The sequence below is a fragment of the Lagopus muta genome, chromosome 1 (genome assembly GCF_023343835.1).
Source record: "Lagopus muta isolate bLagMut1 chromosome 1, bLagMut1 primary, whole genome shotgun sequence".
Taxonomy (NCBI): domain Eukaryota; kingdom Metazoa; phylum Chordata; class Aves; order Galliformes; family Phasianidae; genus Lagopus; species Lagopus muta.
Genome location: NC_064433.1, coordinates 91,127,032 through 91,144,015, shown reverse-complemented (window position 1 = coordinate 91,144,015; position 16,984 = coordinate 91,127,032). Strand labels below are relative to the sequence as shown.

At 39.0% G+C, this 16,984-nt stretch overlaps 1 protein-coding gene across 7 annotated transcripts in view; it reads left to right on the top strand.

Moving 5' to 3' along the window:
* The window catches only part of GABRR3 (gamma-aminobutyric acid type A receptor subunit rho3), a 58,011-nt gene extending 42,240 nt beyond the window's left edge, over positions 1–15,771 (top strand). For all 7 annotated transcript variants that reach the window (XM_048933144.1, XM_048933145.1, XM_048933143.1 and 4 more), the window contains 7 exons: positions 3,075–3,142; positions 4,630–4,853; positions 7,371–7,453; positions 8,182–8,322; positions 10,641–10,793; positions 12,845–13,041; positions 14,033–15,771. In XM_048933144.1, the coding sequence (XP_048789101.1) occupies positions 3,075–3,142; positions 4,630–4,853; positions 7,371–7,453; positions 8,182–8,322; positions 10,641–10,793; positions 12,845–13,041; positions 14,033–14,335 (1,169 nt within the window). In that variant the 3' untranslated portion in view covers positions 14,336–15,771. The remainder of the gene's footprint in view (positions 1–3,074; positions 3,143–4,629; positions 4,854–7,370; positions 7,454–8,181; positions 8,323–10,640; positions 10,794–12,844; positions 13,042–14,032) is intronic.
* Positions 15,772–16,984: the final 1,213 nt, after the last annotated feature.

Below are 16,984 nucleotides of genomic sequence, written 5' to 3'. Positions count from 1 at the left end.
TGTAATTCTGGCTGCAGATTTTGATCTCTGTTACGCTCTTCACTGTTCACACTGACTTGCTTTTATAACAGTTCCCAACCGAGTGCAAGTTGTTCATTCAAAGAATGAAATACAGAATGCATATATATGTATAACTAGCACTTCAGCTTGTGTGCATATAATCAAAGTAGTCACGTGTACTTAAGCTGCTAGTTCTGTGACCAATTCCTTTTTATCTACTCAGATGACATGAATTATTAATTGAAATTCTGCCCACATTTGAATGGTGCTTGCTGGGGGTAGAAAATAGTCTGTGTTTTTTTGCACAGCCCAAGAAATTGTTAGTACCACTGTCATTACACTTTGAAGAGCTGTCACTCAGAAACAAAACCTTCCTTGCAATGCATGGTGTATGTTTATTTAGAAAGCCAGTTATCTTGTTCTGTGACATAATTTGTGGGTAGTTCCCTGCATGTTTGAAGGATGTTGGTGGAAAACAGTATGCTTGTTCTTGGCTCATAAAACTGGTAAAAGCCTTTATTTTACGTGGAGAGTAGTTTCTCTCTCATCCCTCTGTCCACATAACTGCGCTCACATATCAGTGGGACTTCACCCACAGGTTTTAACATTCTAGTTATGCAGATCACTCCCAAAGTTTCAGTAATACCAGTTAAGATCAAGTGTACACTCAGATGTGAACACTGCCAGTACGTCCTACCACTTGTCTCTGCCACGGTTCCAGGGTAAGTTTGGAGACACAATATAAAAAAGTTCAAACTTCTTGGTGAGTAAGCTTAGATAAAATAGGCAGTTCTCCTGCCTACTTGAAACTCCTATGGCAATCAACAGACATTTCTGAGGCCCAAGTTGTCTCATCCCAATTAGAAATCCAGAAAGTACAGGTTACACTGCATGGATTCTAAATATCAATGAGGCCATATTTCATCACTGTTGTCAGCCTTAGTAATGACCTTGGACTGTGCTTCCACAGCTAGCTTGCTCCCTGACTCTCCCTGCCTTACAGCTAGCTCAGGTATCAGCTCTGCAAAGTGGGCTGATCCTGCTGCACCATGCAAATGAGGAGCTTGATAGACACTGCCTCATCTTTCTGCTGTGTTTGCATTTAAATGATGCGTGGATGCCACCTGTGAATGATGTTCACATCATGTATAAATCCCACTACAGCTCCCGCTTAGGCTAAACTTGTCTCCAGCTCACAATTTAGATTTCAGTGGAATGATGAGAGGATGACAGCTCAGGCTACAATCCAGTATTTTTGTACCAATACTTGGTACGAGTCAGTATTTAGCAGAAAGTGAACTATTTTTGTGGTCTGGTTGGGACTGTGTGGGAAAAATAAAGAAGATACGTGGGCGAACCTGGTTTATGAGAGGCACAAACAATTGCATCAGTTTGCATGAAGAAGAGTGATTGGATATATATGTCAATACTCTTGTACATCAGCCTTTCAGGGAGATGTCTCCTGCATTCTCTACTCTCCAAAAGAAACAGTCTACCCCAAGTGCTATCTAGAGTTTTACTTCAGTCAACTGAATTCTGTTTTGATCTTTGAGCCTCTGCAGATGGACTGAGCCACAGATTTGTTTCAGAAGCAAAGATGATTTCTCAGCCAGGCAGCACCGCTCTTGTCATTGCAGAGACGTGCTCCTGTGTGCCCTGATAACTCTGGTCACGATTTACCTTGTTTTTCCACATACATTTGCATCTGTTCTATGCAGGGTCATACCCTCCATTAAAATATACAAGACAAATCAAGAGATTATAGAGCCAGATTTTAAAATACCTCAAAAATAGTTCTAGATCTCCACTGTTAAGAACTGGAGGCAGCTGCGTAATCCTCGAGGGCTGCTATTTTAAGGATAATTCCAAAAAGAGACACAGTGTTGTGGCTGGTTATCAGGAGAATGATATTTCTGGACTACTTTGGCTTTACTGTAAAGAAAACGCAAGAAAAAGAGAAAGACAGGTTAAAGGAGCTATTACTATCTCCTGCTTGTTCAGACTTCTTTGTACTGATGCTTTGTATTACAGTATTTAAATGTTTGCTTTTAAAATATTTTAAAAGCAAATATTTCTTCCCCTTAAAAAATATGGACTGTTTTTTACAAATGTAATTGGAATTTCAAGTACAGTGGTTTATTATTCATTCCAAATGCAGACTGTTCTTCATTGTGTGTGTGTACACATATGTCCACAAATCTCTATACTCCCCCGCTTCTGTAAGGAAGTGCTTAGTCAATTACTTAAGTGGAATGACTTGCTTGCTGAAGATTACACAGGTACATAATTAGGCCTTTAATTCTAGACTTGGTGTACTGAAGAAACTGGAAGAAATATATTTTGCTGTAATTTTAATAGGTTTTAATCCCTTTATTGCAAAAATGCAAATACTGCTTTATAATACACTCATTCAGTCTGCATCATGCTGTAAATCCACAGCCTTTTTCAGACGTGGTTTATTAAAAAAAAAAGTCCCTGAGTGCAATTCATTGTACTTGAAAATAAGTTACGTACTCAGCAATGCATTGTAGACACAGTGCTCCATCTTGTCACGTGCTTAGTGCGTACATGGCTTTTCCCTTATGAGTTAGCGAGCAAGTACTGATCCCTTTTCACAGATACCTATGCTAAGCATTAAATAATTAAGTTACCAAAGGTAATTAGGAAGCATAGTAGGCATTTTGCTTACAAGTGTGGGAACAAGAGTTGGGACTGACAAGTAAGCTTTGTGATCTTTGATTTAGGTGGTATATTTACTCAGCTTTTCTCTACGGCACTCCAAGCAGTTCATTAGCTTTGGCACTGCAAGGAAACTTTCACTGCTGTCTAAACTGCAATGTCAATAACTAGTCTAACTGCAAAGAAATCACTTATTTCTTATGCACTTATTTCTGCAACTATTTAATGTTGGGTTTTACTGTGTTGCCAAGGAGTTTCTCATTCAGCATACTGTGATGGACAGACCATAGGAAATGACAGTATGGGGTGTACTCTGCATGTTGTTAATACACAGTCTTCCCTTTAAAAATATGGACATATGTTCCTCATCACTCTTTCATTCTGTTGCATTGAAGGGTCGCCAATACCTGTGGGCATTGATGTGCAGGTAGAAAGCATTGACAGCATATCTGAAGTTGACATGGTAAGTTGGTGAGATAAAGAATTTCAGCCAAAACTCAGGGTCCCAGAAGCATCCAGATGGATGATACAGACAATACATTTAAAGACAGTGAACTCTTAGAAGAGCACAGCCTTGCTGTGAAGAATGGAAGTCATCTTCATTTATGTTAGTAAGTGTTAAGTATAAGCACATGTTGAACATTTCCCTAACTATCCCAGAAGAACAGAACAGAGTGCTCTTATTGGAAATGCCAGCCACTCAGTAAGGCCTGTGGGCTTCCACACAAACTCTTAGTGCTCTGCACTACTGAAGATGAGGGTTCATGTATTTTGTGTTCTTTCCTTGTGCAGATCTTAATATTCCTCATCCTTTCTGTCATGGTGGAGCAGTGGATGCAACAAATGGAAATAGAAAAATATGAATATAACAATGAGCTCTAGGAAACACCTTCAACTGTAGTTAAGGACATGTAGCAGAGGAATGCAGGATATTTGTTTCTCCTCCAAAATTATCACTAATAGTGCCACCCAAACATTAGTGCCAATTTGCTTAGATCTAGAACAGCTGGGCACCTTAACTTGGCAAAGAGATCTCATTTACAGTATCTTCTCATGCCGAGAGTAGATCTAATCATCGGTGCTGAGATTGCTGTGGGTTCTGTCTATATGAACCCTTGGATTCCTCTACAATCTTACCCAAATCAGTGGGTTTCACGCAGGTATAAAATCATATTACGGGAGGAGGCCTAATTATCTTTCCAGTATTATTTTCAGAAGTAATTGTTCTATCAAGATGAGTGATACCTGCCTAAAACTGGAAAAGCTAGATAGGCGAGCACAGAGCTGTCAGGCTGTACAGAAGCTCAGACTGAATTTCCAGCTGCCTCTCCATTTTTTTTTCACATGCATATTTGCAGCCATGTTATTTCTCCAAGTAAGATTATTTCATATTTTTAGAAATTGTAAGTCTTGTGAAATTTGTTTATCCTTCCGAAATTCACCATGGTGTTTCTACATGATTCATTTCATTCATAAAAAATATACAAATTTTAAAACCCATCTAACCCTTGTACCAAATGTACAGATGAATGGATTTTACAAGATGACCTGGAGAATCTATAAAGGAATTGTAAAGGAACTGTAGTCCATTCTGAGAATAACTTGTGAAAATTTCTACAGGAAAGCCCCCCAGTTCACATTAGTTTGATTTTAAAGCTTTTTTTTCCCCTTCACCAATCCAGCAGACCACTGAAATCTGTTCTATCTGAGTATGTATGAAGCATGAGCCCTGACTCAGATGCCTGTGATGAGGCAAACAGCAGGTATCTCAGAGATAGCTCCAAACTATATTTAATCTTGCTGAGTGCATCTCATTTCTTTCACTGAGGATCCTCCACATGATGTTCATAGCAGAAACTGATCCTTTACATGAGTTGATTATTTTGTTCTGTTTTTTACTGTATGCAAATAAAACATGCATTGTCTTCTTTTATTTTTAATTAAACAAAGGACTTCACGATGACTTTATATCTCAGACATTACTGGAAGGATGAGAGACTTTCATTTCGTAGTACCAAAAACAAAAGTATGACTTTTGATGGAAGACTGATAAAAAAGATCTGGGTACCTGATGTGTTTTTTGTACACTCCAAAAGATCTTTCATCCATGATACAACTGTGGAAAACGTCATGCTCCGAGTGTACCCCGATGGCAATGTACTCTTCAGTCTCCGGTAAGAACAATCCTCTTTTATAAGACAATACACAGCTACAGTTGTGGACCCTGAGAAACAACTTGAAATCCTTGCAGTTAGGATACTGATTGTTGTTAAACCATTGGTGTTAGATACTGAGTACTGGTGACAACTGAAAATTCTCAGTGTACCGGTGGGAACATAAATTGAGGATTGATAACTTAAAGATAGCATCTTATTAACATATTGTTCCCCATCAGAGGACAATGGCAACTTTTTCATCTATTGTAAATACCACTGAAGTTTGTCAAATGATAATTCAGTGCCTGTGGTTTTAGCAATACTGCAGTAAATCTACTGCTGAGTGCAGTAAAGCCCCAAATTATTAGCAAAGAACAATTACTTTTTTTCCTGAGTCTTTTAAAACTATCTCTGCTATTTTCACTCTGGGGTACCTGTGAACGTAGCATTAATATAAATCAGGGCTGTGGACAGGCACAGAGAGCAGATCACAGCAGTTCCAGAACTGGAACAGCAAGGCCATTAAACGTTCCTCCCTTCTACCTACACATTAAAAGCAGATGTGGATGATGTGGCAGAAATAGTTTTAATGAAAGTACTTTCCCCTAGGTAGAATCTCTGGGGCCTGTGCATTGCAGAAATCACCACTCTCCAGTTTGTTACTAATTAGCCCTGTGCTCAGAGGTGATATTTCATCTAATCTGGATAGCTGGAAGAGTTACGCAAGCATTTGAGTTTTTGGCTATGTAATAATTGTTCCAAATGAATTTATCTACCCCCTCATAAAGCATACAGAATCTCCTCACAACTGCTGTACACCACTTTAAAACAGCGTAAGGCTTTTATGTTTGAGAATTATATTGGCCAGCAAGAAACCATGAGGTGAACTATTAACTTTCTTGTTACAATCACTTCTGTGCTTCATGAAAGAGAGGAATTAGAGGAAACAGACCTCAGCTTACAGCAGTGGCTTTCAATACGAGGATATGACTCTGTGATGGGAGCCCCTGCCCTGCATCCTACATCCCATTTGCAAGCTGGTGCCCTACTTTTACAAGTTGCCCTTGTTCTCTCAGCTCCTTTCCTTACCTTGCCTTAGCCCTGCATTAACTGATGGTGGGTGCTGGGTGACTTCTCCTATTCCAGTGAAGAGCAAATCCTCAGAGTTCCTAACAGGCCTGCAGATTTCTTCTTGGACAGTATCAAGGGCAGATCCTGTCCTCTTTCTCCCTTTCTCTACCAATTCTTACCAAACTTTTAGGAAGGGGGTGACATAAGGCTGGTTTTGAAATGATTAAGGTCACACAGAGTATTTGTAGTCTGAGTGGTGTTAATGCATACATTCCTAAAGAATCAGATGCTCATTTAAACCCTCTTTTTGTATTGACAGATTTACATGCAGTGAGTAGATTATATTCCAAATTCTTACATTCAGTATATTTGCAGTTCAAAGTTTTTCTTCAGTGCCTGGCATACAGGATTTTATTGAAGAAAAATTGAACAAAAATCCAGATTTGGTACTAAAATAGTCTCTTTTTTTTTTTTTAATAATCCATATTTTATTGCTGTCCCTATGAATCTGTAGTCAATACCCAGAAGGCAGGAATAATATTCGTAGCTGGAAATCTTATGCATTGTTTTAAAGATTTATCTCATTTCAACCCAGTAAAACCTGATATTTGTAAAAATGTACCTACAGTGTGATTATTGGTCACAAATATTCAGAGATCATTTGTGTACCTAACACATCTGATACCACTTATGTCAATTCAATTGATTCAACCTGGGGAAAACTGAAATATCAAAATAAAATATCATGCGAGCTGGGACAGGAAATGAAAATTTGTCAATATTTGCTGTATTTAAATTGCTGCTCCTAGCCTTTTATTTGTTTGTATATTGGGCTATTTTGTTGATATGCTAGGGGACATTTATCTTCTAAATATCTGTGAAAAAGCAAGTGGAATGAGAAATTAATGTTTTTGTCTATGTTTACCTGATCTTTTTAGAGCATAAAACATTTTTGTGGAATTGAAGAAGAGAATATTCTTCCAGAAACCACAGCTTATCTTTTGTGCAATTAGATATAATTAGATATTATAACCATATAATAGAAATTGTAATGTGGGAAAATAGCAACTGGAATAATATTTGCTCAGATCTATAAAATTATCTACTTCAGTCTATGAGAAAATTAGTTAAGAAATGTGAGCTCCCTTTGCAAATCTTGGTAAGTGTAACCCTTTGAAGCAAAATGTATGAAAGGTTAATGAAAGATCAGACCAAAGAAGAGTTTATAAATTGAGGGTAACGTGCTTGATAAGAAAAAGTATTTGTCTTTAAAAATGTATGTTCTCACTGTCTTAGTTTTATATCACTATCTCAAAGAAATTTTAGAACGTCTAATAGGAGCAGAAAAAGTCAATCATTAGGATTCTAACCAGGTTGCTTGGGGATCTCAATCAGATGCCTGCACAGTCCAGAGAAAGCATGAAATTTTTCATTTACTGCTTGTTTTTCTTTTCCTTTCTGCAGAATAACAGTTTCTGCTATGTGTTTCATGGACTTCAGTAGGTTTCCTCTGGATACCCAGAACTGTTCTTTAGAACTGGAAAGCTGTAAGTATAATTTATGCCTGCTCCTTGTATGTGCATTCTTAGCAGCACTCTGTCTTGTTGATAATACCTTTATCACCTGTGTGTGACTGGAATCCTTCATCTGTATCAAAAAGCTTTGGATCCAGTTTTGGATATCTCCATAACTCAACCATGGGAAGACAGAAAAACTATGTTACACTCTGCTTTGTTTTGACTGGGTTGATGTTCCAAAACTGCAATCCAAAATATTTTCTTTATCAACAATCATGCTTTATTTGAGGGAAAAAAATGCAAGTAAAAAGTAAAATAGGATGTCAGTATTTGACCTCATGGAAAAATGAAAATGATAACATGTATTACTGTGATATGTCTACTTTCTCACCCCTGACTCAGTGGTTTGTAGTAAGCTGTAGAACTGGATAAAGAAAGGTAATTGCGTCCTGCAGAGCATTTTGATATCTCAAGATTTATTCTTATTTGGTTGGAAACAAATTGGCTGTGCTTGGGCAGTCTGCTTAGGCTGTATGGCAGCTCCCAAGCTGCATCCCTGTGCCCTGGGACCCTGGTCACTAATCCACGTTCCCCCTCTGTCATGTGAGCTGCTGGCATGGCACAGGACTCCACCTGCAACAAGGTGAAATAATGGATATTTGGTTTTCTAAAATTGTTTTGAGTGGTCTCCCATTGCTAAGAAAAGCAAGCAGAAGTGTTATTCCAGCAGAGGTGATTTAGTTTTTACCTTCTCACAGATGCATACAATGAAGATGATCTGATGTTATACTGGAAACATGGAAATGAGTCCTTGAGCACAGATGAGCACATCTCCCTCTCCCAGTTTTTCATTGAAGAATTCAGTGCTTCCAGCGGACTTGCATTTTACAGCAGTACTGGTACAGTAAGACCTTGTCATTAGAAAAGAAGAAGGGCACACAGCCATACTGACTGTCTTTCTCCTTCAAATTCATTAGTAAATGTTTCTTATTGCTGAGAGATCTGTTAAAATGAGAGCTGTCAATCACATTGCTCTGTTAGCCTCGGCCCTAGATTCTCCTCACATTACCTGCGTAACCCTTGCTCAAAAAGGGAACTCCAACGTGTTTTATTGTCTAAAATCTTCTCATTTTCTTGATCTGTAAATGGTCATTAAAAATCTACTGACTTTAAAAATTCTAAATGAGAGCATTTATAACCTACTGAGGTCAAATTCACGGCTTGCTTAATGTTCCATTTTTATACATAAAGTTGCAGAAAAAAAATGTCATGGCTTTTATGTCATGGCTACATTGTTTACACACAGGGGTCTGCCCCAAACAGTATTTCATTCCTCATTACAGATCTTGAACTACATTTTCTAGCAAACTGCACAAGACTGCAGTTTGTTATGATTTCAATTTCATGCAAAGTGGTTTTTATTTTCTTTGCAGTTGTACATATTTGTACATGCAATTATAAACTTTAAAGTAATTCTCTATGTAAGTAGTCTAAACATACTTTCCTTAACCAGATAAAATATCATGCTTGCTACTGTACTTCCTAGTCTGAGATTATTCATTTCAGAGGGGTTATTGCACTTTGTATACAGGCAGATTAATGAAATGGAAATGATTCCATATAGTATGTTAAATGCACAACGCATTGGAAAAAAAAACCTTTAAGGCATGCAAGAAGGCTGCAAATAGACTTACCTAGTATATCTTAACTACAGGATAGCTTCTTTTTGCCTTTTAGAAAGATTAAGGATTCAAGTTTGCAATGAGGATTCAATGGCTGACATTTAATGCAGAAATTCCAATTTAATTTACTCTGCAGCCTAAGCAATGAGAAATTCATAGCTTGATCAGCTTCTTCATCCTTATGTCTTGCTTGTACATGAGCTAAGAAGAGCTCCAGCTTTCAAGAGCCACTGTCATGTGAGAATTGGTGATACCTAGCTATTGCATTTGTACCTTGCTGAGAGCCATGTCAAATTTGTCCTTGTTGCAAGATGGAGATGGGAATGGTTTCTACCAAACTGCTATCACTGTGTCTAAACTGCATTTTGGGAACTCAGCTATTCTCATCAAAAAGCACTCATGCAAGCAAAGATGGCACAGCAGTGCAACCTCGTACCACCCCTGTACTTTTTAGGACCTTTACAGCACCTCTGACTTTGTAAAAAGTAACACTTAAATGCAGATGTTTTGAAGATGAGCTAACTCACCAGGGTAAAGACAGAAGAAAAGACTTTAAGTCACAGATGACCACTGGGAGGAACCAGGGGATAAATGCACATACAGTATCTATTAGCTAGAACACTAACATTTGTAGGCATACGCTTTTCTTTGGCTTTGAGTTCTGGTGGTCAGTCGGGAGCTTCCACTTTCTTCTTTTCTTTTGCTTCTTGTTGAAAGAAAGTGTTTACATACAAAACCTCCTCCCCAGCAGAAGTGAGGAATAGCAGAGGACTATCAGCATAACTCTAATGGCGGCCATCTCCTGAAGATTCTTGGACAAAAAATTGGACAAAAACGCTGCTCACAGAGCATCTTTTCTGCACTTCAGGTTGTGTGTCATCTTTCCTGTGAACCTCAGTGAACCACACATGTGTAGCATTTAGCCTCCTGGAGCTCCCTGGCCTCCAAGGGAGCAACAGTGTGAAACCATTTATGACACAATTGTTTTTAAAACCGAAACCCTGAAAGAACATAGGGCGTGTTTAATATTGAGTAATTGCTAAGATGTTCCTTATAAGGTGACTCTTTGTGATGGCATGACAGTTCCCATACAGGCTCATTTCTGTCTGCAGTTGTATAGGAAAGGCAGATGCTGCACAGCCAGCCATGTTACTTTCTTTTCACCTCACTGTATACAGTTTTGCCCTGCAGACTGAGCAGCACACGTTTTGCTGCACAAAGCATGCCCCAAAAGTCACTAGATGGCACCCTTTCCTTTAAAGTCAGCACTGGGCAGGCAAACAGATCTGAGCAAGGCAAACGTGTGGCACATATTTACAGTGAAGAAGCAATGTTTCTATGCCAAAGTATCTGTATTTTAATGAGGTATGGATGGACAGTTTGAAAAGCACTATATGAAAGCAGAGTGACAACGATATTTCATAGGTATTTACTATTAGTGATGTGGATGCCCAGGCAAGGCTGGTAAACAGAGATCACAAATAACACAGTTCTTGTTTTCTCCCCCAACCTTTTCCTCTCCTTTTTAACAACAGGCTGGTACAATCGACTCTTCATAAACTTTGCACTCCGGAGACATATTTTCTTTTTTGTGCTACAATCTTATTTCCCAGCCATGCTGATGGTGATGCTGTCTTGGGTTTCTTTTTGGATTGACAGAAGAGCCGTCCCTGCCAGGGTATCACTAGGTAAACCTTTACCATATATTCTTTTGGGAAGTATAGGATGGATAGGGGAGAGATTCTGAAGTTACCTTAGCTTCTTATTTACACAAGACAAATATATCAGATAATTGCCTGAATAATTTCATACAAACTCCTTTAGTCAACCTCTGTGTTTGGAAATCGGATGTTTCTTCAGACTGGCTTTGATGTACTAGCAGCTAACACACCACAGAAGGAACAAATGATGATTCTGCAGATTTCTCGAGTAGAGTTTTCCTTCATTATTTGTTTATTTTTCAAAGACATTTTTTCCACTACTCCCAGGTACTCAGATCCGTCCCTAAATTCGTGGCTCATGAGAGACACTTCACAGGCAGTGCAGTATCTATCTATAAGCTTTGTAGCACCACTTTCTTTCTAGAAGCAGTTGATATCTTCCTACCAACCTGGAATCATTTTCCTGACTTGTCCTGGTTAGCAAAGCCTTTATTTCTCAGGCACTTTGAATATGTTTCCTTTTGGTGCCTTAACTCTCCAAGGCATGCAGGCTGCTGTGGAAAGCAGAGTAAGTTGGGCACCTTTCTGCTCTTGTTTCTTTAAATTCAGAACACTACAGCTTGGAATAAAAAGATTGATTACTGTAGGGTTTTTTTAATAACGTTGTTGTTTTCTCAGTGATGACAGTTGACATCACTTCAAGACTGGTTCCAAAAGCTGATTGTTGTTTTATTTCCTGGACAAGTGCAAAACCTTGAGAAACTTTGTTTAAGAAACAAAATATCATGTACTCAGGCAGCCCTTAATGTTTATCTATAGGTATATTAATCAGGCTTTCTATTAGCAGAGTCTAAAACTTTTAATATAAGATACATAAATATATTAATCTAAAACCAAATTATGATACCTGGTTTTATTAATGCATTTGCCAATTTATTTGTAAGAAATTTAACTTTGTGTTTAAAAAGAAAGTTTAAATTCTCAGTAAGTCATTTGTAATGTTGTCAAAATGTTTTTGCTGATCATGTTCATTAATTTATATATAGGTTTATTCAACAGGTTATGCATCAGGAGTTTAATGAATAACACACATTCAATTAGCATAAGCATACATAATTCATAGGCAGTGTTATCAACAAAGTTTATAAAGCTTAGCTCTCTAGCCTAAAGTACACACATTTTTAATAAACAGATTTCCTCCTGTAAAGTATATCCTAAGCTCCAACCTTCAACATAAAGAACTTGCAGAGCAAAAGGGAAAACTCTTGCATATTCTGGTGGGCTTGAACTAGCATAAAATTGGAGAGAGGCTGTACTGACACCCAAAAGTGAAAGACCTATTTGCCACTGCAATCTCACAGAGGATACTGAGATGTTGTCACTTTTAGTGCATTAAAAGTAGAGCCTGGGTAGGATTTTATTTTTCTTTTAATTGTAATTATAATTTTCTCTGAGACAGAACACAGCAAAGCTAGATGAATAGGGTCACATCAGAACAGACACTGAAAGGATGAGGTTGAAATCCTAGACAAACTGAAGTCAACAAACATTCTGTAGTGTCAATGGATATAGCATTTTTACTGTACAATGTTTTTAGGATCAAGAAATTTTGCAGAGACATACAAATTGACATGTAGCCAAGAAGTACAATTTTAGAAGGGCTTGGGAGGGAAACTGATGTCTCATTAGTAAAGTTTGAGGACAAGAAAGTGCATAGCAGAGACAATGGCTCTGAGAAACAAGACCACGAGCCTGCCTTCACTGCTCTATAGGATTCATAGAAAAGCTGTCATAGAAAGTGTTCCTTGCACTGCTGAATCACCAGCATTGTCCCCACTGCTCAAACATGGTGGGCTGAAGCTCTGACTGCACATACTGAGTGGAGGCAGATATGACTGTTTCAATGTTCTTTTCAATAGGTGGCTTGCATAGCTTACTCTATTTCTCCAACCCTGTGCTGTGAAGCTGAAGGCAGTCTCAATCACCCACCTTCACAGAGCTGTGCTGTCTGAGCAATTGGTGATGAGATAAACAGAACCTGGCCTGTATTGTGATAACCTTCCCTTCTTCTTTGGTAGGCATAACTACGGTGCTGACAATGTCAACCATCATCACAGGAGTAAGTGCCTCAATGCCTCAAGTGTCTTACATAAAGGCTGTGGATGTGTATTTATGGATCAGCTTCCTTTTTGTCTTCCTGTCTGTCATTGAATATGCAGCAGTGAACTATCTCACCACAATTGAAGAGAGAAAGCAACTCAAGAAAAGGGGCAAGGTACAATCATCTGCATTTTGTTGCCTTTAAAAGCATCACAGAAGTCACAGAATAGTCCTGACACAAAAATGTGATAATCTCTGACTCTCCTCTGTTTCACACTTTTTTTTGTGGCTGAAGGCAAGGGATGTATCATCCTCTCAGATTTTGAGAAAGTCCAAAGTTACTCTCCCTTCCTTTTAACAGAGATTAGGGAGCACAACTCCTGATTATTATTATTTTTCTTCACTCAGAGGAAAGTACCTCTCATTTTGTTTCCCAGTTTTTTCCTATTGACGAAGACAATGTTTTCATCTTTATCCTGCCCCTGAAATATATCCCAGACTATACTCATGCAGTGTTTCCTCCTGTTTCCTGTAAAGCAGAGTTTACTTATCCTTCTTCTGCTTCCTCATTTTCAGTTAGGCAGATGGGTTTAATGACTTTTTTTTGTCCTGAGACCAGATGAATGATTAGGTCCTTTTTAGAAAAGCGTGCTTGAAGTAGAAATGTTTACAAGTCAAACATTTGCTTTCTATGAAGCACTCATTTTAAAAAAAAAACCCTTCATGAATATCCCCGCATGTGAAACCATTCATTGGAATATCACAAGTAGAAGAACACACAAAGGATGCATATGTTGCCCACACGATTTCATACTGCTATCAAAAAACACAGAAATGTTTGAAGTAATTTCCCACAGACCTACAGATGAGTCAGTTTGATTTTTCTATTTCACAAGCAAGGGCACATGCAAGTCAGCTGGCAACAGTCCCTGAGACAAGCGTGTTATGTCACATATATGTCTTTATTTGCACGTGTGCTGCACAAAGGGCAGGGCCACACAGGATACACAAGTAGTAGTATCTGAGGTAAGCACACTCTGTGAGGTAGCCATTGCAGTGTGAAGAACAGCACTGGAGAGAAAGCTTTGTTTATTTTCTGTTTTATTTATTTATCATTTACTAAAATGGCTCCTGCTAGATTCACAATGACTGTTTTTTGTTGCCAGGCCTCAGGAATGTACAATATTGATACAGTGCAAGCAATGGCTTTTGATGGCTGCTACCATGATCCTGATGTTGAGATGGACCTGCCTGCTTTCACTGACCGCTGTGAAGAGAATGAAACTCGAGCACGAGCAGTCAGTGTCTCCAACGTGGGCACAGCTCGCATCAAGAGGAAGAGATCTTTTAAGGGAAACGTGGGCAGGATTATTCTACAGAACAACCACGTCATTGACACGTATTCCAGGATTATATTTCCCAGTGTGTATATTGTGTTCAACTTTTTTTACTGGGGTTTGTACATATGAACAGAAATCATTATAAGCTAGATTTTATCTTGGATATGTGGGTAATGCAACAGCAGTAGAGGAAAGGGTTAAAAGCTTCTGAAACTGGCTTCTGCATCAAACCAAGGCTGGTTTGGTTAACAGCAAAACTGCTGATGGAAAAACTCTCACAGTCTGACATTTCAGCTGGACTGCTCCATAATTCACTGGGACAACCCAATGTGCATGCTACTGCTGCAGTATCACAGAAGCAGCTTGCTCACTAAGAGAGCCCTTTATCACACACCTAAACAGATAGCAGCTCCTGGCCAATGTGTTATCCAGTGTCCATCTACGCTCTAACCATTCCCCTTTAATCAGCCTTTCTGTTTGTTCTCCACTTGTTATCCAGTTGTTTTGCAGTCAGCACCAATCACCTTCAAATTGCCCCTACCCCAGTTTCACTTAATGCATTTCTGTTTTGCTAGACAACCTGTGTGCACCTCAGGAGCCTTTGTTCTTTGATGGTAAGGAAGTGGGGAAAGCGACTGTGACTTAGCAGTGGGTTAGAGATCAGCAGAAAGCAGGAAGAGTTGAAGAGGCTTTGAAGAGGCTTTGTACACTGTGCATAACCAATGCCTCAAGAAAAATCTTCCTGTCAGCTGTTCCTGGCTTTCCATCAGGCTACTGGGAAGGACCTCTATTTTGGAGAAATCTTGCTCACTAGTCCCCAAGATAGCACAGGAATAATGACCCAAACCAATGCACTTGGGGTCTTACAGCCACCTCCCCATGAGTAAATAGCATCACCTACACAAGGTGTGCCCTTCATGTGACACCCCCACACCTGTTCCTCATGTGAAACTACACTAATCACCTGCTTTCTTCCTAGCTGCTCATTTCAGAAACCCAGCTTTGAGGAAGATATTTTAGAATACTTCATCAAGAAAACAAACCAACCTGTTACTTCTGACAAAACTTGGGATTTTGTCCCACCCTTGGCTTCTGAGGTTGAAAGTTAGAGAAGCCATTCATGCCTGCATGCGATGCTGGTCCCCATCACAGGCCAGGTTACTACACTGAGATCTGAGATACACAGGAAATAAAAAGAATCATCTGTGCCAAAACAGAGCCACATATAGGAATCCTACTGGTCCCAGATGGATGCTGCATGGAAATAAATAGCCTTTCCGGGTAAGGGTACTGGCTAAGAAAGTAACACTTTTGGCTAAGGAAGTTGAAATAACGATGTCCAGGGACATAACGAAAGTGTTCACAACTCCAGAAAAGAATGAAGAATACTTTCTGTGACTTCTCGAAGTAAGAAGCATTTTTCACTTAAATTTCCTGGGTTTATCTGTCATTTAATGAAGTGGGTTTAAATTTACAAAGTTGGTTCGAAATAATAATTCGTGGTGGCAAAAAATGTCAAAAGGTCACTGCTTGGTTAAGATTATTAGGAAATGGGAATAAATTTGGAAGTCTGAACCACTCTCTGGTTTATTTGATTTTCCTGCTGGAAATGTATGGCAATGTCTCTTACTGTTTCAAAAAGCTGCGTTTGTCAAACTCCCAGTTACAGAGCTGGAAAAGCTAGCAACACATTGTATCCCGAGCAATTGAAATCTGATGGAATGAGCGGGTACTTTGGCAGACGAGTCCCTGCCAAACAAATGATCAGAGCTAAGGCGGCTTTGATACTCTTCCAGGAAATCCTGTCATGGAAAGGAGAACCGTACCAGGCATGACAATGCTGGGAACGTAAAGTCAAAGGATGTACAGGGCTTTGGCAACAGCAACGGCACAGCAGACCTCAAGCTGAGCAGATGTGTAATATAAATATATTAAAAAATTACCATGACATTCTTGTTGCTTCACCACTATTATGAATGCATCCCGCACAGATGCTCCAGATTTCCTGAGAAGATCCCATCTAATTGCTCCAGATGTGTGTCTAAACTTGTAGTATGAGCTAATGTAACAGCATTGTTTTCACATCATTTCTTTCTCGGCCTTAGTGGAAGGAGTACTTATCCTGTAGCCAAAAGTGAATCCTCAATCTCCAACAGAAAAAAATACCCCGAATGATTCTCGACCCAAGACAGTTCTGTTTTCTAAATTACATTATAGGATCTGTGGCAGCAGGAGCTCTCCAGTCTGGCCTGCCCAAGACCAGCACAGACTGGCCACCAAACTGTCCCACACGTGAAAGCATACAGGAGAAAGGTTTCATACCCACATTTACTTTCCTAGAATATCCTATACAGGTGCCTGAAAGTAGCTTAGTTTTCTCTGATAGTGGAAACTTATTTATTTTGCAACTGTGAATGTAACCTTTGGCAGTGTTCTCATCACGGTAAGCAGTACATAGCAATTTCATTATGATAGCAGTGGGGATTGTTTCTTTTAATGATGATACTGCAAACGTTTTTCAGCAAGGCTTATAATTTTTATCTTCTCAATGCACTGACAGGGATGATACCAGGATCAATTATACTTCACAGATCCTTTCTTGTAAAATAACTTTAAAATGTATTTAATTACATTATGTTATTAACACTATTATTTTGCTTTGAGGGCTTTCTGAGCATTATCTGCCTAAAGTCCACAGACCTCCTTTTGAAGTTTGTTTTATCTTCCATAAGGGGATGGTAATAAATACTTTTGGTCAGGTTTTCTGGACAAATCTGC